Source organism: Onychomys torridus, chromosome 4 (assembly GCF_903995425.1).
Source record: "Onychomys torridus chromosome 4, mOncTor1.1, whole genome shotgun sequence".
In the NCBI taxonomy this organism is placed as follows: domain Eukaryota; kingdom Metazoa; phylum Chordata; class Mammalia; order Rodentia; family Cricetidae; genus Onychomys; species Onychomys torridus.
In genome coordinates, this window is record NC_050446.1 from 3,405,635 (window position 1) to 3,430,943 (window position 25,309).

Consider the following 25,309-nt stretch of genomic DNA (forward strand, 5'->3'; position numbering starts at 1 on the left):
GGGCTACACAGTGAGGCTGTCTTTAAAAAGGAGGAGCATTTTATTACATTTGTTTATGCATGTGTGTGTGGGGGGGGTATGTGTACACATACATATGTGGAGGTCAGAAGACGACATGGAGGAATGGTTATCCCCTTCTACCATGTGAGTACTGGAGATTGAACTCGGGTATAGGCCTTTTTGATTGTTTTTTGAGACCTCACTGTGGATTCTAGACTGGCCTCAAGCTTGTATTGATAATCTCACCTCTGCCTCCATGAGCACTGGGGTCACAGGGATACCTTCCATGCTTGGCTGGGTTTTGTAAACTGCAGGCTAAAATCCAAGGTGAATGTACAGATAACCATACATTATAATTGAGCCTCCAGGCAGTACCCTAAACCAATTTTATATTCAATTACTCTTGAGAAGGAGCATAAATCGTATGGTGCTATCAGTCTCTGTACCCTTCTTGCTGTGATCATCACAATACCATGACTAAAACAAATTAACAGTTTCCTTTATAAGTGTACAAGTCTATAGATTCAAAGTTGGAAAGTCTCAGTATTCAGGATTCAAGGGGGACAATGAGATAAGACGTTAGGATAGTTGTAAATGTCAGAGAAATACAGCGTAGTAAGGACTCTGAGGAGAATTCAGGCCCACACAGCAGTGTAGGGGGGCCCTTCTGCAGACTTCAGAGGTCCTATGACATGTGAGTAGCTCATAATATATGGGTGTAGTCAGGAAGGAGAAGGGGAAAGAGTTGGCCTCTTGGTTAATGTGGACCCATCATACGGTAGGTACCACCAGTAGCCCTTTTTAGCTAAGTATACTTGGCAAACCTCTTTTGATGAAGTAAATATTACAGAGTCACAGTCACAGTATGGGTATTCTGTTGTTTCATTTACAGAAGCTGAGAGAGTAGAAAGAGAAAGAGGCTGCTGCAGGTGAGCATGGCCCAAACCTAATATACCTAAGTATTTTCATAAATAGCTCTTTGGACTGACACCTCACAGTGTGACTTAGGCTGAGAAGTAGGATTTTAACTTTTGTTTTCTCTAAGATAAAGCTCTTGTAGTTTAGAAAATACAAATGCATTGAGGCCGGATGAAACCAGTTAATTTGTAGCTAACTAAAAAACAACCAGTATGCATGTCCACCGATGCCACTGTGTTTTTATGTAGATAGACATTCAAGGAGCCACAGTGCTTTAACCACTAGTCAATGTCACTAGGATGAAGCCAAAGAGAAGCAGGATTTTCCACAGCTTACTCTGTATACACAGGGCTCCCCATGGCTTACTCTGTATACAAAGGGTTCCCTGTTTAAGTTGGAAGCTCTGATTCAGCCTCACTCTCTCCCATTTCAAACCCCAACCCCTCTCAGAAAGCCTGCCAAGTGGTAGCTCCTCCCTCGGGGCAGCTCAACACTATGCCTACAGGGTATTTAAACTGCCTCCAAGAGAGCAGCCACGTGTTTTCTCCTCTCCCTGTCTCATCTCTGGGGGCCAGGAAAAATCACCTGGGAGCATTGTTTGTTGTCACTAGCCCTATTACTGGGACTAGCCATGGGGAGAATGGAGATTGTCAGTAGGAATGGAATGGAGATGTGCCCTGGTTGTACTGACAAAGATGAATGAGCAAGGTAGAAGAGCAGTCAGGCCTTCATTGGGACAATTTGGAAAACTGGAGGGCAGGGGTCCCAGTTGCTGAAAAGATCATGTACTCTGGATAGGTGACCACTTGGGCCTAGAGAGATGGTACCAGCATTAATGTCTCAGGAGCTTGGCAGATGAAGGGGTGGTGAAGATTATGGTGTAGGTCCTGTCCATCAGGGTGCTAGAGACTCAGGATGTAGCAGTTTGAGGAGTACTGAGTCCCTTGAGGAGAGTGGGGTGGGCTCAGGGGCAGCTGGGTTTGTTGGCATGGAAGCAGGGAAATACCTATCAGCATGTGGACAGAGAAAGAACCTCAGAATGGAGAGGTAGGGAGGTACCTGGCCAGTGGAGGCATCTGGGCCGGGAGGTGATGGTTGAAGAGGAAGGACTTTCCATACAGGAGCTCAAAAGGGCTTAGTCCTGTAGGAGAGTGTGGGGTGCCTGGAGGTGGGCCATTGCGGGAGGGAGGGCCAAGACAACCTGAGTTCAATGGAGAACTTGGTGTTGGGGAATAGTATTTTAAGGTGTGTTACTTTTGCTTATGTTGCATCTGTTTAATTCTGTGAAGCTGTGTTATGTGCCTGTCTAAAACACCTGATGGGCTAATGAAGAGCTGAATGGCCAATGGCAAGGCAGGAGAAAGGATAGGAGGGGCTGGCAGGCAGAAAGGATAGGCAGAAGGAGAAATCTGGGAAGAGAGATCTAGGAATGAGAGAAGAAGGAGGACTCCAGGGGCCAGCCAACTACATAGCAAGCCACAGAGTAACAGTAAGATTTACAGAAGTAAGAGAATGGGAAAAAATCCAGAGGCAAAAGACAGAGGTGATAATTTAAGGTTAAGAAAGAATCAGAAATGGAGAAGGGTTCAGAGCTTAGGTAGAAAGCTTGGGGATAAGGTGACTCTTTTCATTTGCCCGTTCGCTGGCAGAAGTTAGATAATTCCTGTGAAATATCAGGGTTGGAGCAGCTGTTATGCAGCCAATTTTACTGGTATCTGGGGATATTTTAAGGCATTTGTCAGAGGAGGCGTGGAACCACGAGAGGGAAGCACCCATGTCCCATGGCTGCAGCAGAGAGAGAAAAAATAAAAAATTAAAGTAACAAAGAGGATCCCCAGGCTCCTATTTCAAGCTTCCTTGAGAATAGGCAGTCTGTGGACCGGCATTAACAGCACCAATTACCTGAACTGCCATCATGATAAGGGTAAGAGCTGGGGCGTACCCCCTGGTCCCCCGGAGGACCCCTGGGAGCCCAGACAGCATTCCAATACTTTGTCAAGATAGAATGTGTGGTGGTATGCAGCCAATGACACCTCCCCCCGGGGTGGGGGGGGTGGGGGCGGGGGTCTGGCGCAAGGAATATAGCTCAGGCTACAGTCGCGGGAAATGGTGAGGGACTGCAGCATGTGTGGTGTGTGCGGAGCGGTCTGGCAGCTGGGCAAGTGAAAAAAGCAGAGCAGATAGTTACAGGTCCAGTGAACCGCAATATAGGTTTCCAACACTGAGTTCCCGAATCTGAGTCATGGCACCAATGTAATGATAAGTGGCGCTGGTTACAGTGCTGGTTACTGTGCAGAAAGGTCACAGTCACGACAGAACCCAGTATCAATTTCAAAGCTTTATTAGGAGGAAGGGGTGGGGTGGGGGCGCAAAAGAACCAGGCCTGGGAAATGAGCATGTGCAGAGAGAGGGAAAGATGGTGGGGGAAGAGACAGAACAGAACAGAGAGAAAGGGTGAGATCTGAGTCACGGCTCTTCAGGGTTCCTGGTGAACATGCACAGGCGGGCTTATGGAGCTACACCACTCATGCGCTGATTGCGTGACCATGCAGCGTGCACATATGTAGTCGTCAGCGCACACTGATGACTTAAGACGCAAGACCCTTTGCTTAACTCCTGAACTGTGCATGTGTGGTCATGCAGTTGGATAGTGGCAGAATCCTAACAATAGGGCATTCTGATTTCCAGTGTTCAGGCTGCCAACAGACAGGGCATGGCCTTGTTGGCAGCCAGGGATCCAGCAAGTACCAAGACCAGTGGTTTTCCTGGCCACATTTAAAGCAGGCTCCTGGTGGAGTTGACCTAGGCTGAGCTCTGGTGGAATAGAGCCTCATGGGCTTTCCTTGTCCCCCTTGTGGGGTGCCAGTGGCCTCAAGGCAGCTGCCAAGGTGTGGGCTTGGAGAGCAGCCTTCTGTTGTAGCTGAGCCTGTGAGAAGACTCAGCTGCCTCCTCTCATGCAGGTTAAAAACCTTAAAAGCCATATTCACCAATTCTTGTTTGGTGAAGTTTGGGGACCCTCCTTCACCCTTTCTAGTTTCTTTCTAATATCTCATGCTGACTGAGAAATGAAATGGGTGGCCAGACCATGGCTCCCACTGGGGAGGCTGGGTCAAGGCAAGTATATTGAACCATGATCTCTTGTAATCAACTTAGAAAAATGGCCAGATTTTTGTCAGCTCTATGAGTAATCTCCTAGAGCTTATCAAAATGAACAGTTTTGTCTGAGACCATTTCCATACCCTGAAGGACGCAGCAGACCATGAGGTCCTTCCTCTAGTGGCAGTTTTGACCTGTCTGATAGTCCCAGGAGGGTTCTGTAGCTGCCACTGCCATTTCACCCAGGGAGTGTATTGTCCACTAGGTGGGTGTGGTCTGCATGTCGTCTTGCTGCTGCCTGAACTTGACCTCACTCCTCAGGAGTGAGAATGGAGGCCTGGATAACATAGAGGAAAGATAACAAAACTCCTTGATATAAACAGAAGGATTAGCAGAGAAGGAACTCAACCCTTCTCTATCTGTGAGAGGTCCTGAAAGGAGAAGGGGGCATGGACTTGAACAATTCCCTCCTTTCCAGCCACCTCTCAGAGGGGGCTGAGGAGGGCAGGAGTCTGCCAAGACCTGGTATAAGAAGACACCAGAGAGGGTTGGGGGGAGGGGTAGCCAGTGGATGGGGACCAGGGCATAGGCTGTCACACTGAAGGGTAGGGAGGGGCAGTGGGAGGGAGGGGAAGAGAGGAAGGTGGATAAGGAGGAGGAAGTGGGGAGGGGTGGATAAAGGGAGGAATGTTGGCCATTGAATAGAGCTTGTGGCAGTGTAGGAGGGGGATGGGTGGCAGGGTTGTGGGGGGAGAGTGGGGGAGGAGCCAGTGTCTCCGGCAGCATGGTCAGGATGGAATGAATGTTCAGGGTCCCAGTTCACAGATGAGTGGGAATCTGAAGGTGCCATGACCCTAGACAATAAGACCTGGACCATGGGACACTGGCTACTGAAGGGCAGGAGCTCAGAACCTAGAAACTGTGGATGAAGGGCAATTCTGACCATTTGTCTCCATGCCAGCAAAAATTTTCAAGATCACAGACGATGGTAAATTCAAACGTTCCCTGTGGTGGCCATCTTGATTGGTTATCAAGAACCTACTGTGGCCAGGCCTTAGTGCACGGGGAAGCCAAGCACTCAGGACATATGGTATCAGATAGCCCCAATTTGAACAGATTTTTGTAAAAGACACCCAAAGGGTGTTTGGGGGTCTGGCTTAGACCCAAAGCTGCCCATTTCACTAAGCCTGTGCTGGAACCCAAAGTCTAAATAATGTGTCCACTGCAGCTGGCTTTTGGGTCCTGTGGGATGTGCCTTTGTGCAGAGCGTCTTCTTTGCTCTGTAAATGGGTCAGGTTGCCCTGGCAGGTTCCCCAAAAGTCGAGAGGGGTCCTGGACTCCTAGAGCAGTGACTTGGAGTGGTAACTTAGCAGGCCCAAAGCCGACCCAGTCGTTGGAGAGTGGGTGTAAAGAGAGGGTGGTTTTCCCATGTCAAGTCGCATTAAAAAATAAACGACCAAGTTTATTGGCAAAAAACTCCCGGGTGATTTTTCCTGGCCTCCAGAGATAAGACAGGGAGAGGACATGGGAAAAAATAAAATAAAAACACGTGGCCACTCTCTAGAAGGCAGTTTAAAGATCCTGTAGGCACAGTCTCGAGCAGCCCTGGGGAAGGAGCCACTTGGTGGGCTTTCTTTGTTCTTTTTGTTTTTTGTTTTTTGTTTTTTGTTTTTTTTTTTCCAAGACAGGGTTTCTCTATGTAGCTTTGCACCTTTCCTGGAACTGGCTTTGGAGACCAGGCTGGCCTCGAACTCACAGAGATCCATCTGCCTCTGCCTCTGCCTCTCGAGTGCTGCGATTACAGGCGTGCGCCACCACCGCCCGGCTTGGCGGGCTTTCTAAGAGGGGGCGGGGTTTGAATGGGGGCAAGTGAGGCCTAAGCAGAGGCTTCCAACTTAAACACTCCCCTCGGCTTACTCTGCGTACACGGGGTTCCCACGGCTTACTCTGCGTACACGGGGTTCCCACGGCTTACTCTGCGTACGCGGGGTTCCCACGGCTTACTCTGCGTACGCGGGGTTCCCACTGCTTACTCTGCGTACGCGGGGTTCCCACGGCTTACTCTGCGTACGCGGGGTTCCCACGGCTTACTCTGCGTACACGCGGTTCCCACGGCTTACTCTGCGTACACGCGGTTCCCACGGCTTACTCTGCGTACACGGGTCCCCACTGCTCTGTATCTACGCTTTAGACAGCACTATACTCATCCAACTTTCATCTTCTTTTTCCTCCAGGAAAAGAATGAGATACAAAATATTAATCCTGTTGCTACTGATGTTAATTTCTCTTTATGCCCTGTATAGAGAATACCATTTCAGGTAATTGTGAAAACTTAATATTGAATTCTTATATTTGATAAGAACCTGGTAAGTCAGAAAGTTACTGGGATTGCCCCTTAAGTAAATCAATCTAAACATTACAACTTATACCCAAATGGCTCTGCAGAGATAGACCCCTCTGTCCCGATCCTTAGTTTCTAATTAAATCAAAGATTTTTTAAAATGCTCAGACAGCCAGGCATAGTGGAGCACGCCTTTGATCCCAGCACTCGGAGGGCAGAGGCAGGCAGATCTCTGAGCTGGAGGCCAACCTGGTCTACAGAGCAAGTTCCAGGTTAGTCAGGGCTACACAGAGGAAACCCTGTCTCAAAAAACAAAACAAAACAAAACCCTGTAGGAGGAGCAGTGTGAAGCTACAACCTACTGTGGCAGTGTGATGATCACTAAAACCAGATAAAGAAAAACTGCTATTCAGAAGCAGGCGACATCTTTAAAGAGAGATACTACTTTTGGTGACTGAATCGCCATTTGTAAGACAAAATGTTTATTCACTCCATAAATGTGAAACAAATATAAAGACTTCCTAGCTAACCAACAAGTTTCTCCTAATGACAGAAATTAATCTCATTTATTTGTCTCTAAGAATTATTAGGTAGTGGACACATTGTTTCTTAAGATGTAGGAAATTCTAGCTTGGTGGTGAAACATTGCCTAGCATGAACAAGTCTCTGAGTCCAGTCTCCAGCATGGCAGGGGGAAAAAATGAATATACAGGACATGAGGCTCCAATTTAAAGATCCCTACTATGTTCGCTACATTATCTGGACAATCAAGAATGCACTTCCAGTAGCATATTTTGCAACAGTAGTTAATAAAAAAGCAGATGACTTGTGGAAAGCTTTTGTATGTATTTCAAAATAATACAGTGCTTTTTCATTTCTCCAAAGTACAAAGAAACTGCAGATGTCATATCATTGCTGGTAAGTTTTTATTTAGAAATATGGTATGACCTATCCTTTGAGAACAAAGTTAGTTGAAAGGCTTGGAGTACCCATAAATCCATGTTTCCTTCAGTCACATTAAAGCAGAGCCATTTTACAAATGCATGTGGTGATATCAAAGAAAAAGCATATGGGCGGAGTGCCATATCTCATGGAGGGTGGGGATTGCTGGGGGAATATATCAGCAGGAAGCAGAACTTAGGCCCTGGGAACTTTGAAAGCTCTGGGCAAGCACACAGGTATGAGGCTTGATTAAAGACCACCAGGAGCCACAGCCATGAAGTCTCACCCACATGGCTGCCTAAACATGGACGACACCAATAGACATGGCAGGATGGGGGGGAGGGACTACCACAAGGCCTCAACCCTATGCAGAAAACCACACACAAATAAGAAATGCCGAGAGTGGGAGAGGTTAGTCCCTAGGGAAGAGGACACCAACTGGTTATCCAATATCAACTGGTCAGCCCTGAAAACATACATACAAGTAACATTATACAGGCTAAACAGGTTATATTTAGGACTATATATATGCATGTAACAAAAATTAATGAAAAAAGAGGCCATGAATTTGAAATAGAGCAAGAAAGGGGTATATAGGGAAGAAGGAGAAACAGAAAATGATATAGAATATAATCTCTCTTTCTTTCTTTCTTTCTTTCTTTCTTTCTTTCTTTCTTTCTTTCTTTCTTTCTTTCTTTCTCTCTCTCTCTTTGAGACAGGGTTTCTCTGTGTAGCCCTGGCCACCTTGGAACTCACTCTGTAGACCAGGCTAGCCTCAAACTCACAGTTTGCCTATCACTGCCTCCTGAGTGCTGGGATTAAAGACATGTGCCACCACCGTCTGGCTAGATATAATCTCAAAAATAAAAGAAATAATAATGATAATAAAGGGCTGTCAGGAGATTGCAGAAGCCACAGAATCGTGGATTTGGGGTTCCATGACTGTCATGGAACCCACAGTAGTGAGCAGCAGCTTTACTTTCTGATGCTTACTGGGCCTGGGTGCTGTGTCTCGTAATGATTCTGTGACTTATAACATCTTAGAGGACCAGGTCCACCTGGTCCATGCATGAAAGTAACATACTAAGAAGGAAGAGAGTTGGTGCTCAGCAGCAAGATCAGGAGTTCAGTGTTACTTAGCTACATAGTGAGTTTAAGGCCAGCATGGGATATAAAAAAAGAAAAGCATATTTCCTCTCTCAATAGCAAGGGCTAACAGAGGACAGTAACTTTCAGCTACTCAAATGCAGCAGAACCCTAACCCTGGTAAAGATATGAGCGTTCAAGGAGTGTCCACTCAGAAGAAGGTGGAACAGTGAGTGGGCTAATAGAGTTCCTGGCATGTAAAGTATTGTTTTTGTTTTTTCCTTTCTTTCCTTCCTTCCTTCCTTCCTTTATTTATTTATTTATTTATTTATTTATTTATTTATTTATTTATTAGATAGGGGTTCTCTGTGTAGTCCTGGCTATCCTGGAACTCAATCTGTAGACCAGGCTGGCCTTGAACTCAGAGATTTGTCTGCTCCTGTTTCCCAAGTTCTGGGACTAAAAGTGTGAGCCACCATGCCCCACCCTGGCAAATGTATTTACTCTCATACACTCTAACAATAATTCCTTCTATTATCATTAGCTCTCCCAGAATTGGATTCTTTAACCAGCACACCAATTCACACCACTTGAAGGCAATGGTAGTCAGAGTTAGAGTTGAATACCATGTCTTGGTCACACCCTACCTTTGATACAATCTATGGCACAACCCAGCTCCCTGGTTGCCCAATCCCTTCACCAACTCTGCTCATATGAACTCTCTGAAGCTACTGACACTATGAAACATAATACAAGAAGCCAAGCAGAAATCTGGGGACTGAATGGAAGGAAGGTAGATAGGGAGCAGCCTGCTAATTCTGCAAGATGGGCATATGGAAGATCATTGTATTCTGCTCTTCACATTTACTTCCTCTGAGATTTTTTTTTTCATCCTATGAAAATGTTTAAGTCTTCTGGGTTGGGGAGATAGCTCAAGGGAGGGTGTTTATTTAGTAAGCATGAGGCTGTGGACACTGCCCCGAACCAGACAAAACACACACGCAAGTGAGGCAATTAAGAAGCTGCCAATGGCTCAGAAAGAGACAACCAGGGCTTGAAGACTTGGTGGCAGGGGGTGGAGCTGGCTGACCGCAGGACTTGATGGTGGATTTGATGATGGGTTCCAGGAACGACCCCACTGTTAGGACTTGCCAATGCAGACAGGTTTAATGAGACAGAAATCTTGGAGAAGGAGGAACTTAGAGGTGAGATGATGATGTAAACACTTTACTGGATGGTGTGTAAAATACTCAAGACCTCCAGAAGGCAGTTGAATGTTCAAGTGTTAAGTTCATGGAGAAGTTCAAGCTGTACGTAAACACCAGAAGCAGCAGTCAAGTGCCAGGAAAACATTGTGTGGGGAGACAGGGGGCCTTGGAGAAGCCCTCGTGAAAATTACTGTCAAGTCTCAGATGAAGACTCCTCAGCAAACAAGATGTTTCCTCAGCGAGGAAAGGAAATGGATCACTTTCCACCATTAAAAACAAGAAAAGGCAGAACAGGCTAGGGAACCTGATTTCTGAGAGCTGGAGGCCAGCCAAGACTATGCAGTAAGACCCTGACTCAATCAAAACAAGTAACAATCCAAACAATTCAGAGCAGGGCTGAATTTGGAAGTGAGATGGCAGGAAGCTGAGGGAACTTCAATTCTCCCTGAACTAGATGAATGCACAGGAGCACTATGGAAACCCATGAAGGCTGCTGGGCAGCACAGTTTCTGTGCTAAGCCTATTGGAGTTCATCAGTATTGCTTAAAGTAAATTTTATATCTTATTATATCTCTCTTTTAGGTCTCTGAAAAATGAGCCTGAACTACAGCTACCAAACTGCTTTAATTCCACGTAAGAATGCAAACCTTGCATCTGTGTGGTTAAATTCATAAATGTTGATAGGTGGCACCAGCGGTACTGTTGGGAGTGTGTGTGCCTAGTACCTAGGAGGCGAGAAGGGGCCATGGAGTCTCCTGGAACTGGTTGTGAGCACTAGCCACCGTGTGGTGCTGCATTATAACAGAACTGGAGTCCTCCACTAGAGCGTCACATGCTCTAACCATTGAACCATCATCCCAGTCCCAACTTAGGGTAGTCTTTCTACTTAAAACCTCATCTACAGCTGTTTGCATCAACTGAAATAGACATATCTGCTATTGTGTGAGAAACACACTTGTACGTAAAATAATAAGCCCATTTATGGTCATTAATCCTGTTTTCTAAGCTTGTAAGAGGACTAACTAATATTTTTTAAAAGATTGAGGTTTTACGTGAAAAGTGAAAACTAACACAAAAAGTCATCAAGAGGATGACCCATGCTAACCTTGACTTCACGGTTATTTCATCCTCCTGATGATTTGGCCATTTCTAATATGATGCTTCTCTGGTTTATCAGAACTGTCAAGGCTTTGGGTTAGACACCCTGGGGCGCTGCCTCCAGACACAAGGCTTTGGACATTGGCAGTAACTGATGTTAGGATGATGTATTTTACTTTAAAATTCTGTCTTTTTTACAGATACAGAGTGAACTCAACACATGTGCGCATGAGAGCTACTAACTGGTCAGCTCCCATCGTGTGGACAGACACTTACAATGAGTCACTCTTGAAAAAGTATTATAAAAAGCATCCAGTTTCTGTGGGGTTGATTGTGTTTGCAGTGGGAAGGTAGGTAATAATGTCAAGTGTCCTTTACATTCAGGGTTTTCATTGTAGAAAGTAGGAGATAAGCTACTTTAGAATTATTCTTTCTAAGCCAATTCTTGCCATAATTAAAAAATACCACCACCCAGTTGGTCCACACAAAAGCATCCCAATTCCTCAGCTCCCTTCTATGACCTGATTGTCATGGTCTTCCCTCCAATATTAACTTGATTTCATGGCTCTTTTACCAATCATCTATCTTAATACAAGTTTATACCTCTGTTATAACCACTCTTCATTATCTCTGCATTTAATCCAGTAATTTCCTGTCTCCTATGTACCCCCAGGTGATAAAACTGCCTTTAGAAAATCCCACTTAAGGGGTTGGGGATTTAGCTCAGTGGTAAAGTGCTTGCCTGGCAAGCACAAGGCCCTGGGTTCGATCCTCAGCTCAAAAAAAGGGGGGGGGGGGAACTACACAGAGGAAATCCCACTTAACACTGCATATTGACTCCCAGAGGAATGTAACAAATAAGGTAGCTGCAATTATATGCAGCAAGATTTTTATGTGCTACATTTTCTGACCACTAATCATAATGTTAAAAACAAGCATATAGGTGGGCAGTAGTGGCACATGCCTTTAATCCCAGCACTTGGGAGGCAGAGGCAGGTGGATCTCTGTGGGTTCCAGGCCAGCCTGGTCTACAGAGACAGTTCCAGGTCAGCCAGGGCTGTTACACAGAGAAATCCTGGAAAAACCAAACCAAACCAAACCAAACCAAAAACACCACACACACACACACACACACACACACACACACACTAGAAAAATCATCCAGTAATTTTAAAACAAAGGCTGAATTCCTAACCAAACAGAAAACCAAAGCCATAAAAGTAGACTGCTCAAAAAAGGAAACAAATGCAATGAAATATTTCCATTTAAAGATAAAACAGTGTGGACACTGCACTGATCTGCTGTCTTCTGAAATGCTATAGACAATAAATATTGGGGTGTGTGTGTGTGTGTGTGTGTGTTAGAGAGAGAGAGAGAGAGAGAGAGAGAGAGAGAGAGAGCGAGCGCTTTGGGTTCTGTGCAAACACACTTCACAGACCATCTGACAGACACGAAATGCAGACCACATATAAGAGACGTCAAGCTGGGCATATGTAGGCAGTCTTCAGACTTCACAGTGTAAACCGAATGTTCGACATGTGGCGAAGAGTTCTGAAGCAGCCGCTAGGGTGTGCCACTCCATGTGGGCAGTGCTGCTCAGGAGAGACAGGCCCAGTCTTGGCATCTCTGTTCAAGGCTAGCAGGTCTCTCAACAGTTTTGTGACTTAGCAATGCCAGTGTCTCGTCCTTCTCACAGCCTCTTTTCTAGTGTACATATTTAATATCACAAAAACCTATGTACAACAGTCCATCAACAAGCATTCTTTCTATATGTGTGGAATATTCTCTTATGAAATAGACCATGTTTAGACCACAAGAGTTTAAATAAATTATAAAGCTGAAATTGAACCAAATGTTTTCTAATGCCGCCTGAGGGGCAGCCTCCAGGCAGCACAGGGCACAAAGGGAAAATCTACAGTGGTGGCATGAACTAGACTTTTTTAATCTGAGGGGTTAGGGAAAAGACACTCACTCACTCTCTTGTAGATTTTCTTCTTTATTCTCTATTCTTCTGTGTTCTTTAAGGTCTATGTGACAGCAGGAAGATCCAGTCTCTTTTGATGGACTGACTGGACTGACTGGACTGGACTGGGACTCCAAACAGCTATACCAAGGCATATTGATTGATTGTTACACAAAGTATTTCTTTGTACCAAGATCCCTAATCTTAATTTACAGTCTTACTGAGGGAGACCATCACATGCCTCCATGACTCTAGTCCTTTACTATGTATCATGTGCAATACACAATAATATGAGAACCTCAGGTGTGACTGAGGTGTCTTGTGACCAGTCATGATGGGATGGCTGCAAGGCCTCCTCAGGAAAACAATTGTAGATGTAACTGTCTTGTTAAATAAGAAACACAGAGCCAATTGCAGAGTCAAAAGCCAAGAAGTCAGAGCAATAGCTGAGAGCTGAAAACCTTACCCTTCACTGCTTCTTCTGTCTTTCCTCTCTGCCAGAGGCCTACTTCCTGTGTCCTGTCTTTTATATAGACTTTCTGTTTTTGCCTTCTCATTGGTTGTAAACCCAGCCACATGATCTCCTCATCACTGCCTGTCTGTACAGACCTCCAGGTCTTCTATGGTTGGTATTGAGATTAAAGGCATGTGTCACCATGCTAGCTGTATCCTTGAACACACAGAGATCCTGCCTAGCTCTGCCTCCCAAGTGCTGGGATTAAAGGCATGTGCCACCACCGCCCAGTTGTTTCTCTGCCCAGCTTCTGCTATGGCTTGCTCTGACCCAAGGCAACTTTATTAATATACAAATAAAATCACATTTCAGTACAAATAAAATATCACCACTAACAATCACTGTTTTCCACAAGGATTCTTCAACATCAAGGTACCTCTAAAAAAAAAACCAGCTGTTCATTCTAATATCTATCCCATACAGTGATTCTGTAAATTCCTACAGAATAAAGGTAAAAACACTTTGTTTCAGCTAACAATGCTCACTGAAACCTGTGACTGCATCTTTAAGCATTAAGATTAAAGGAATTGAGGTTCCTGGGCCTCAATTATTTCTCTCTCTCTCCCTCTCTTTTTTTTTTTTTCCTGAGACAGGGTTTCTCTGTAGCTTTGGAGCCTGTCCTGGACTAGCTCTGTAAACCAGGCTGACCTCGAACTCACAGAGATCCGCCTGCCTCTGCCTCCCAAGTGCTGGGATTAAAGGCATGTGCCACCACCGCCCAGTTGTTTCTCTTAATCATTGACTTGAGCTACAATCTAGGCAGCTCCTTAAGTGAAACTCATAGGCTCTAGCCATGTAACATTTCCTTATATTTATTTTTATTCATCAAAATTCTGTTTATTTATCTGATTATCAAAATAATAAGCTAAATTATTGTTATTAATTAGACAGTACAGCTTAAGAAGAAATCGTCTTCATATTAATCCACAATTTAAAATGTCCAGTGGAATGGGATGTTTCCCTGAAATAAGCATATTACATTACAGGCAGTGGGGAATCTCCCCACACCCAATTCAACCATGCCTGATACCAGAGAAAGACAGCAACAGCAAGCATGTAAAGTTGCAGCAGAAACAAAAGACATTCCGGGTCTGTGGTCTCAGGGGGCCTTGCCTATCTGAGATTGGCCCACCAGGGTGTGGTCTCCTTGAACTTCAGGAACTGCTACACTTCTGACATGGCTACTGGTAGTGTTCTATAATAACATTGGAATAAAAAATTTTAAATCAATTATAGGATAAAATGAGGAAAATTCACAAATATGTGAACACTGTATTGAACACACAATTTTTTATTTAGCTTACAAAATAACAGATTTCATTATGACACTTTCATACATGTATGTCATTGTGCTATATAGTCACCTCCCATTATTCTGTCTTGCCGTCCTACCTAGCTGCATTCTAATTCTGCATATGAAATAAACATGCAACATTCATCTCTCTTCTCTGTCATTCCCTCCTATTTTCCTTTCTCTTCCCATTTGTCCTCCTTTCCAAATCTTTTTATGTGTGCGCCACCATACCCAACTATATTTCTTTGTCCATTCATCTGAATGACATACTCTTGAATACCTGATAGGTAAAAACTGGCATTGTAGCTCAATTAGTAGTACTTACATGTGATTCTGTCTTGGGAAAAAAAGTTAGAGGTCTAATAAGTCCCTGGGCTTGAACTCCAGAGCCACACATGCATAAACATATATAGATATGAACACATAACCCCAGAACCACACATGTACACACATATGTAGATATGAATATATAACCCCAGAGCCACACATGCATACATACATATAGTTATGAACACATAACCCCAGAGCCACACATGCACACACATATGTAGATATGAATATATAACCCCAGAGCCACACATGCATACATACATATAGATATGAACACATAACCCCAGAGCCACACATGCACACACATATGTAGATATGAATACATAACCCCAGAGCCACACATGCATACACATATGTAGATATGAATAGATAACCTAACCTTCATTTTTAGGAACTGGATAAAGAAGAGCAAACAACCTAAGACAAGCAAAATAAATAAATATTGGAGTGAAGTTAAAACCAAAATTAGTCCTTTACAAAAGGTCAATAAGATTGGCAAACCCTTGAGAAAAGAAACAGCTTAAGAAAGATGGTAATAAATACCTGATGAAGATCTTTAGAACCTCCAGTGTTGGAAGTGAACTGGGGCATGTCAGAGGAGAGCAAGCAGCTACTAAGGCCATTGTGTGTCTTGGGATAAATCACGGCACCTGAGATGACTCTTCAGAAATGAAGCTGGGACAGTCAGAGTGAAATCTGTAGTTTAGCCGACAGGATGTTAAGTGGACTATCTCCTGGGTTGACAAAAGCACAGGGCGCGGGGTAGCTGGGTGGTGTGAGGGGAGCTGCTCCAGCCTCCAGTGGAGCTTTTCTGTCAGCAGAATAACATTCAAACGCAGACAGCTTTATTGGAAAACATTTGTTCTACAGTTAGCAAAGAGAGAAGATGGGCACATGGGAGGGCAAGATGTGCTGGGGGAAGTGAACATGCTTGTAGGTGTAAATGACAAAGAAAACTTGAGGTAGAAATGGGAAATAGAAAGATCTTGCTTCCAAGAGTACTCCAAGGTCACCGTGAATGGCAGTAATGGCCTAAAACAGCTTGGTTGCTGGTTTTTGTTTTTGTTTTTTTTTTTGAGGGCGGAAAAGTTGTTCTGAGGTAGTGAAGCATACTGCAAAGATCCCAGGGAGACAGGACAGACATCATGTGTGTGTGACCTTAAGACTGTCTCTGATTATGACTTGGCTTTCAGTGGGTAGTTTCTAATGAGACTGGGTGACTACACCTTCTTAGCAGATACCATATCAGGTTTTTCAGTGATTAATAGATAATAATTAAAAAATGTTCAACACCACTTCATATGAAAAATTAATGCAAACAGATAATGGGCAATGCTGAAAGAAAAGCTGCTAGCAGAAGACATAAGAGAATATTTTCACACTCATACTCATATAGGGCATGAAGATTTCTGAAATGTGCCATAAGACATAGGGGCAACTTGGGCTCCCCGGATTTTAGTGACAGCACGTAGCACAGTACCATGACTTCGACAATATTTTTCATACTATACAAATAATATTAGATGTAATGAACTACAACATTTTTCTCCTGATCATTAGTTATGATTTATCATTAGCCTGTTTCTCAAAACATAGACCAAGATCCAGGACTTATTTCTAAGGATTACATAAGCATTACTGGAGGGGAGCCCCAAGTGGCTACCTTTCCTCTTTCAAACTCAAATGAGTTCATTCATTACCCCGAGAATCTCTTCTTGGTTTCCAAGAGTGGAGATGAGAAAATGTTTTCGGCCCAGTGATTCTGCTACACAGTAAGGCTCACACTACAGAACAATGCAAGCAATAGTGCCCGCGACCACCATGATGTTGTATGCATAGCCAACCACATAGCAACCCCGCTGCAGAAGCCTGTGCGGAGACCCCCTCATCTTCCCTGCAACCCTGAATGTCTCTCACTTTGCACACAGCTCAGAATGAGCCTCGTTACCTCACTAACTTCCAGTCCTTCTCATGAAGAGCCCCTCTTCCATGATCTGTAGAGCCTGTTAATGCCACTTTCCTCTATCCTGCTGGAAGAGAGCAGTGGCTAGCTGGTTGCTTAGTTGCATTGCTGGATAAGCTAGGCCAGGCAATTGAGACTGTGGATGTTCCCCAGAACTAGAGGAGGAAACTCAACTACTGCTTGTTTATTTTGCAGATACCTTTGGTACTACTTGGGTAAATTCCTGATATCTGCTAATACGTTCTTCATGGTCGACCAGAGGGTCATCATTTATGTCATGTTGGATGACTTTTCCTATATGCCATTTATAAGTTTGAATCGCCGCCGGACATTAAAAATTTTTAAAATTAAACGAGAGAGAAGATGGCAAGACATCAGTATGATGCGCATGAAGATCATCAGTGAACACATTGCGGATCACATACAGTATGAGGTTGACTATGTCTTTTGCATGGATGTGGATCAAATATTCAAAGCCAGCTATGGTTTGGAGGCCCTGGGAGACTCCATAGCTCAGTTACATACTTATTGGTATAAGGAAAGCCCTCACAAAGTACCGTATGAGAGAAATGAGTTGTCAGAAGCCTATATACCATTGGGTGAGGGAGATTTTTATTACCACGCTGCTGTTTTTGGAGGCACAGCCACTCAGGTTCTGAAGATTACTAAGGAGTGTGCCAAAGGAATTATGAATGATAAGAAACATAATATTGAAGCAATTTGGCATGACGAAAGCCATCTAAACAAGTACTTCTTTCTCCACAAACCCACTAAACTCTTGTCACCAGAATTTTGCTGGGACTTACATAAGAACAAGACTCCTGATATTGAGGCTGTAAAACTCTACTGGAATTTTAAGAATTATGAATTCCTTAGACATCAAGTATAATTTTATAGCCTTTTCCTCATATTTGTGAGTTTAGGAGTATCAGTTTCCTTGGAAAATTGGTACCTGGCACATTTTAACAAATAAAAATTCATTACCAAATGGCAAGCTACCAACAGTGAGCTCATCTTCAGCTCACATTCATCTGAATGATGTAATAAGGGCTCTAGTGGTCACAGAGAGTCCACTGGAAGCAGATGGAGAGGTGTAATTTCACATCTTGAGAGGGTGTTGCAAACATAATGTGTTAGCTCATGATGGAACAGAATAGATTCTGGAACTAGAAAAGTGAACTAAATATCCCAGTTGATGAGAACCTGGTCTTGTGGTCATTGCTCTCTTGAATCAGAGAAGCTTTGGTCATTTGTGGGGGGAGGGGGGCCTCACAAGACAGGACCTATTAACATTCTCTCATGGGAGGAGGGAAGGGCTCATGAGATTCGTGAGGCTCCTCTCTGCCTCCATGAACATACATAAATGGTTAAGAGTTGCTGAAAAAGAAAGAGGCTTTTTGTCAGTGTAACTAGACCATAAATTGTCCATGCTTCTTTAAGTAACAGCAATAAACGCTTTGATTCATTAAGACTGGAATAGAATAATTTCTTTGGTCTGTTTTTATCTCCTTTATCTGGGATGAATTACATGCAGACTTTTGGGAAAAGTCTTGTAACACTTGGTACCTTGATAGGAACACACTAGAACCAAAGATGAGTCTTGGAGGTACAGTTGCATGGCCCCTGTTACAATGGTTAATACATACAACTGAGCCTGAGCCATCTGAGGGTGGAGTGTCTTCAGGGACTATTCTGAAGGAGTATCTCTATGTGGTATGTGATGGTATACTTTCTTACTATAGTGGCAACTGTGTAGCCCTTGCAATGGATAATAAGACATGCAGTTGAGGCTGAGGAGGAGTGTCAGTGATGGGAGAGCCCAGAGTGGATGTTTTCATGTGATGCAGAATGGTATGACTCCTCGATGATTGGGGTTGGCTGTGAAAATATGGGGGTGCCCTGAAAGTGGCTGATGGGAAGTAGCATGCATGCAATGAGAGTACAAGCATACCAAGGCAACTGTTCCCTGGCCTCTGCTGTGTGATGACGCAGGTGACTGAGGCCGAGCTGTCTGCTTGGAAAGAACTGACCTGCAAAGACAAGAGGTTATAGTAGTAGAATGACATGACAGAGATGCTGTTCTCTGCCTTAGCCTCCAAGTTTGTCAGGAAATGTGGAAAGGGTGGAAAGAGAGGGCAGAGATGAGAGGGGACCCCAAGTTTATTTGTTTGTTTAGTGTGTGTGTGTGCACGCGCACGCATGAGAAAGGGGGAGAGAGAGAGAGAGAGAGAGAGAGAGAGAGAGAGAGAGAGAGAGAGAGAGAGAGAGAATGCAATACATGTATGTAGCAGTTCTCTCCCTCCACAGTGAGTTCCAGGACTAAACAGGTTGTCAAGCTTCTATGGCAAGCACTTTTAGCCATTAGGCCGTCTCAACAGCCCATATCTAACTATTAATACAGAAGAAGGAAATATCCAGGACTCAGTTTTAATAAAATAATATTAGGAGCTATACTATTCAGGATCTGACCAGGTCTGGCCAGGACATCTGGACATTTAAAAAGGGGGTTTCTGGGTTAAGATTGGTTACAAAGATGATGTCATTTATCTTGCGTGTCAACTCTAGAAACTAGCTCTGCAGATTTGTGTGACAGTCACAGAGAACGTTTACCCTGGCATGGCATTTCTTAGAGCAGTAGAGGCATGGAAGGAATGTCTGGCGATAGAAAACCAGCATATAATTATATTTGTGAATGAAATATGGCTCACTCACAGAAAGGGATGTCTTATGAGGTGTCATGGAATGGTCTTCAAACTATGCCAATGAGAAAGTGAAAGTAACTAGGCAAACATCTGTAGCCCCCTGTGGGAAAAAAAAAAGCCATGTATTTAAAATACACATGCCTGTCTGGACAAAGAGAAAACACAGAATAAAACCCATTAAGCCCATAATGGTGTCTGGTCCTCACTATCCCTCTGGGACAGAGGACAATGGCAAGGGTCAGGGGCTAAGCAGAAGATGACTCAATGTACATCAAACCTCCTTTTTTATATTGGAATTCTTTATCATGTGCACATACATATACATATGTTGGCATCTCTTTCAGTAACAAAAGCAAAATTAGTTTTAAATATGATGGGAAAATAAAGGTATATATAACCTCAAATTGTGTGTGGCTATCTCAGTTAATATAATAGTGTGACTACATTTACCATCTTTTCCTTGTGCTTTTATGCACTTGATAAATTTAATGGACTGAAAATGTGTTATTTCTATAATCATGAAAATAAGTACCATGAAAACATCCTTGTAACATGAATTTTAAAAGGTCTTATTAATAAAAAAAAAAAAAAAGTCCTGGAGCCAGATGAAAAATCCTGGAGCCAGGGTGAAAGCTGAAAGATCAGAGAAGCAGAACAAGCCAGCCACATTAGTACCTCTATAAAATCCTCAGCCTCAAGAGAGTAAGTTCCTGTTTATTCATGCCTTATATACCTTTCTGTGTCCTGCCATCTTTCTTCCTTCCCAGTGCTGGGATTAAAGGCATGTGCCACCACACCTGGCTCTGTTCCCAGTGTGGCCTTTAACTCACAGAGATCCAGGTGGATCTCTACCTTCCAAATGCTAGGATTAAAGGCGTGTGCTACCACTACCTGACCTCTATGTTTAATAATTAGTGACTGTATTTGTTCTCTGATTCCCCAGGCAAGCGTTATTGGAGTACACAATCTATTACCACATTTCCCTTTTATTGTCTAAAATAATAGAAGATTATAACTAGTATAAGAAAAACTATATACAATAAGTATAATAACTATTATATATAGGCAATAAACATATCAACAATGTCTAGTCTGAATTTGACAAATTCAGTGAAAATACTCCATTATATATCTATCCTATTTTGGTGAGTCCAAAATGTACCTAATTCACTTTCTATCCTAACTTGTATTATCAACCAAAACTATCTTTTGATGTCTTTCAAACTTATACACTTTACACCTCTTTAGTGAGTTTATGTTCTGAATTTGTTAACAAGGAAAACAATAACTAACTATATCTAATCTCCAACTCCCTCAGAGACCCAAGAAATAATTAATTGAGTAAGGAGGAAGAGCAAATAAGCAATTTCCAAAAAATGTGAGTTATGACAGAAACAGCTGGCTGCCTGGACAGTCACCCAAGTTTCCTCTGCAATGTTGAGGCATCCATCTTCGGGCTACAGGCCTAGCATATCTGACAGACTTATCTGTGAAGCAGGGTTTTCTGAAAGGCTATTCTACCTTGTCTTGGCAAGGTTTGGAAGTCCTTTCTTTTGTATCCTGCTTATCCATTTTGAACAACAAACTGTCAGCAGTCAAGGCAAGGGCACTTTCTTGCCCAGTGGCTAGCTTTTGCCACAATGAAAGTAAATTCCATAAAGAGTTTCTTTGATGCCCATATCTTCTCTGAAGTAGATTGGTGCTGCCAGGAGCAGATATGTCTCATAGTCATAAAAAAGAATCTATGTTAAATGCCATATTCTGTAGATCACTAAAGTGTTTGAAGATGACTTGTCTATCTAAAATATATTTCTGTTTTACCTTGAAAACATACCTAATATGACTACAAGTTTGATTGTAATAAGTGACTAAATACTAACTTGCATTTCTTTATATCCTAATTAGTTGGTAATAACAACTTTCAAGGACTAGCAATTTGCATTACATTGTTAAATGAACTGTATAGGTACAATACCTTGAACAAGATTAGAAATATATGTACAGTATTTCTAACAAAATTAATCTAAAATTTGCATCCATATACATAATTTGTATACAATATACAAAAATCCAATCCAATGTAAGATATTTAAAACTAGTAGATGCTTTCTAAAAGTAGATTCAATAATCTACCTTTTTAACTTATCATATCCATATTCTCTTTTTTCTTTTCAGAGTACATTTAGTAATCTACTCTTTATCCAACATTTCTATATTTTTTTTTCAGAGTAGAGTCAATAATCTACCTCTTATCTATATCCTCTTTTTTTTTTAAACAAGAACCTTGAATCTATCTCCTTGTTTAGCTTTTTTCCCCTGACCATTACCAATTAACAACTTAATAACCAACCAACCATCCTAAACAATAACAATTATCCATAAGCCATTGAACAACCAAAAACCACCCACCCCACCTCTTGGGAATGTGGGCATCATTTTCTTAAAATTACTTCCTGCTGTCTGGGGGTGTAGGCATCTTTAGGGATCCTGACAAGAAAATTTTGGGTAAATTATCAAGTCCTGGGAGAATTAGCTGTGTCATTTGTCCAGTCTTCCCATAATGGGAAGTCCTTGTTTGAGGAGTCCGTGAGGCTGGATCATCTCAGCTAGCCATCTTGAAATTGTCCTGAGCAGTGTGTAGTGCAAAGCTGATCTTTGGATGGTATTTGTCAGCTTAGTGGTATTATTATTGTCCATGTGGAATCATCCTTGTGGAGCCCCATCATCTGTTTGGAGACTTCAAAGTTGCTGTTAGGCATGATCATGTTTCCCTGCAGAAAACTGATAGAGATTCAAACCCAAAATCATGTACGGGAAGCTAGATGAAGTCTTTTTCCTAGAATTAGTACTCTATATGACCATTAATATCATGGCAAAAGTTTAAAATTACATATTAATCTTATTAATTTTGATATAAAATTCATACCTCAACAAAAGTTTTAAAGAGTCAAATGAAGCCAAAGAATTATGAGATTAGTGGCAATAAAATAGTCCCTTAATTTTGGATTTTCTTCTGTCTCATATCACATGGCTCTTCTGACATGATGCCGAGATTTTCTTTTTACAAGCATTCTTGGGTTTAGAGAAGAAGAGAGCCACACTCCAACTCCAAAGCCAGCTTTAATTTTTTTCCAGAGCTGAGAACCAAGCCCAGAGCCTTGCACTTGCTAGGCAAGTGCTCTACCACTGAGCTAAATCCCCAACCCCAGCTTTAATTTTTAATTGAACTCGAACTACATAAAGACCATTTGCATTATGTGTCTGTAGAGGACAGCAGACACAAACATTAAGAAAGACTTAAAAAATTTTGTCCTGTTAGATATGTGATTTACCAATAGACCAATTTACTTTTTTTCTTAGGATGTTTTTTCTGGATGATTTATCCTTTTTTTTTTTTTCAGATGGCTCACTTGTCCAGAGTTCTTCAGATTCCTTAACCTTCATTCTCCTGAAGGACAAAACCAAAAACCTTTCCCCAACCCTAACTTTGGGAAGGTTCCCTTTTGCAAGTTATATCTGATTAAATAAAAAGCCTTTGTTAGTGGTATAAAATAGTTTAAATTGAATGGTCATGCTGGTTGATGAACTATTACCTCTTCTAATTAAGAGATCTGTCTTGTTCAAATTGAGCCTTTATCAATTTTGATGGCATCCATAGCTTTTCTTCTCCTGTAGAAACAAAAGCAAAACCTCATCCCCAACATAACACATTTCCTGGTTTCCACTCCAACAGGTCTTAAAGTATATCAGCTGATTTAATTCTGTAGTTTTTTTTTTCTATTATCCAATGTCTCTCCACAGCTGTTGTTCCTTTCTCACTAGCAATGAGAAAATTCAAAGCTAATAGAGCATTAGGTAATCTATTTCTGGGGGTTTTGTTACCCCTTTCTGTTTATTTAGCATATCCTTTAGAGTTCAATGGATATAACTACTTTACCTGTAGGATTATGTGGTATACCTGTAATATGCTTTATATTGTAATAAGCAAAAAAATGTTGCATTTTACCAGAGACATATGCTGGAGCATTGTCAGTTTTAATTTGTTCAAGTATACCCATGATGACCATAATTTCTAGCAAATGAGTGATTACAGAATCAGTCTTTTCAGATTTCAGAACAGTTGTCCATTGAAATCCTGAACAGGTATCAATGGTATGGTGTACATATTTCAATTTTCCAAATTCTGCAAAGTGAAACACATCCATCTGTCTGATTTCATTCCTCTGAGTGCCCTTTGGGTTACATCCTATTGCTAATGGAGTCTGATTGTAAAAAGAACAAGTAGGACATTTCCTTATAATTTCCTTGGCTCATTGCCAGGTTATGAAAAAATCCTTTTTTAAACCCTTACTATTGACATGTTTTTTTTGTGAAATTCTGAGGCCTCCAGCACATTTCCTATCAATAGTTTATCAATCTCATCATTACATGTGCCTGGCAGACACATAAGGAATTAGATGTGAGTTATGTATAAAGGATGATTCCTATACCTGATTATATCTTGTAACTGAATAAATAATGAAGTTAATTCTGACTCATTAGGGATAAATTCTGCAATTGCAATATGGAAGACCACTCTTTCAGCATATTGAGAGTCAGTAACTATGTTGAAAGGTTCCAAAATACCATCAGAATAGTCTGTAATTCTGATTTTTGGACCAAATTATAAGGAATTTGAACCACTTGACTCAAATTTTCTGATTTGTAACCCACCTTTCCTTGTCTGTTTGCATATATATATATATAAAATGTAGGGTTCCAGATATTGGTGTTTCCCATACAATGTGAGGTAGGATCCAGTTAACTCTCTTTAAGTTTAATTCTATAGCTTTTGGTGTAATTGTTGCTAATCTCTCCCAAAAAAAATTACTGCAAGATCTTTGCCAATGTTCACTTTCTGCCCAGAATTTGTCAATTTCATCATTAGGTAAAGGTACTATAATTTCTGCTGGATTTGTTACTGCTAATTGACAAAGTCTCAATTTTCCTTTTAAAATCAACTTGAAGATCTTTTCCATATAAGTTTTAATTTTTTTTTCTGTTTATTTGGTAGAAATATCCATTCCAATATAATATCTTCCCTTTGCATTAAAATTCCTGTAGGAGAATGCTTAGAGGGTAAAATAACCAAAATGCAATCCAGCTTTGGATCCACATGGTCCACATGTGCATCCTGTATTTTCTTTTCTACCAAAAACAATTCTTTCTCAGTTTCAGCTGATAATTTGCTTGGGCTATTTAAGTTCTTGTCACCCTCTAAGCTTTTGAACAAATTACTCAGTGCATCAATTTTTTTGTCCCAACAACATTCCATAGACTGGAAATGTCTCTGAATAATCTTTGAAAGTCATCAAGAGCTCACAATCTGTCTCTCCTAATTTGCACGTTTTGGAGTCTAGTTTTTTGTAGACCTATTTTATATCCTAAATAATTAACAGAATCTCCTCTTTGTATCTTTTCAGGAGCAATTGTAATCCCCAACAAGGCAAAATTTTCTTTACTTCTTCAAACATTCTTTCTAAAGTATCCACATTTGAATCAGTTGAATGTCATCCATGTAATGATAAATCATAAATTTAAGAAATTGTTTACATATTCCATCCAGTGGCTGTCATATAAAATATTGGCACAGGGTTGGGCTATTTAACATTCCCTGTGGGAGAACCTTCCATTGATATCTCTTAACCAGCTGGGAGTTATTATAAGTAGGCACCCTGAAGGCAAATTTTTCTTTTTTTCTCATAAGAGTTTTGAAAAGAAACAGTCTTTTAAATTGATAACTATAAGAGTCCATCCTTCAGGTAACAGAGTAAGCAAAGGAATTCTGGACTGTAGAGAGCCCATTGGCTGAATT

The 25,309-nt window shown here is 41.9% G+C and overlaps 1 protein-coding gene across 1 annotated transcript; it reads left to right on the forward strand.

The window, feature by feature from the left end:
• Positions 1-6,255: 6,255 nt before the first annotated feature.
• On the forward strand, positions 6,256-17,642 carry LOC118581170 (N-acetyllactosaminide alpha-1,3-galactosyltransferase-like). The gene is made up of 5 exons (XM_036183136.1): positions 6,256-6,332; positions 7,241-7,273; positions 10,174-10,224; positions 10,896-11,039; positions 16,949-17,642. The coding sequence occupies exons 1-5, from the start codon at positions 6,256-6,258 to the stop codon at positions 17,640-17,642; spliced, it is 999 nt and encodes a 332-aa protein (XP_036039029.1).
• Positions 17,643-25,309: the final 7,667 nt, after the last annotated feature.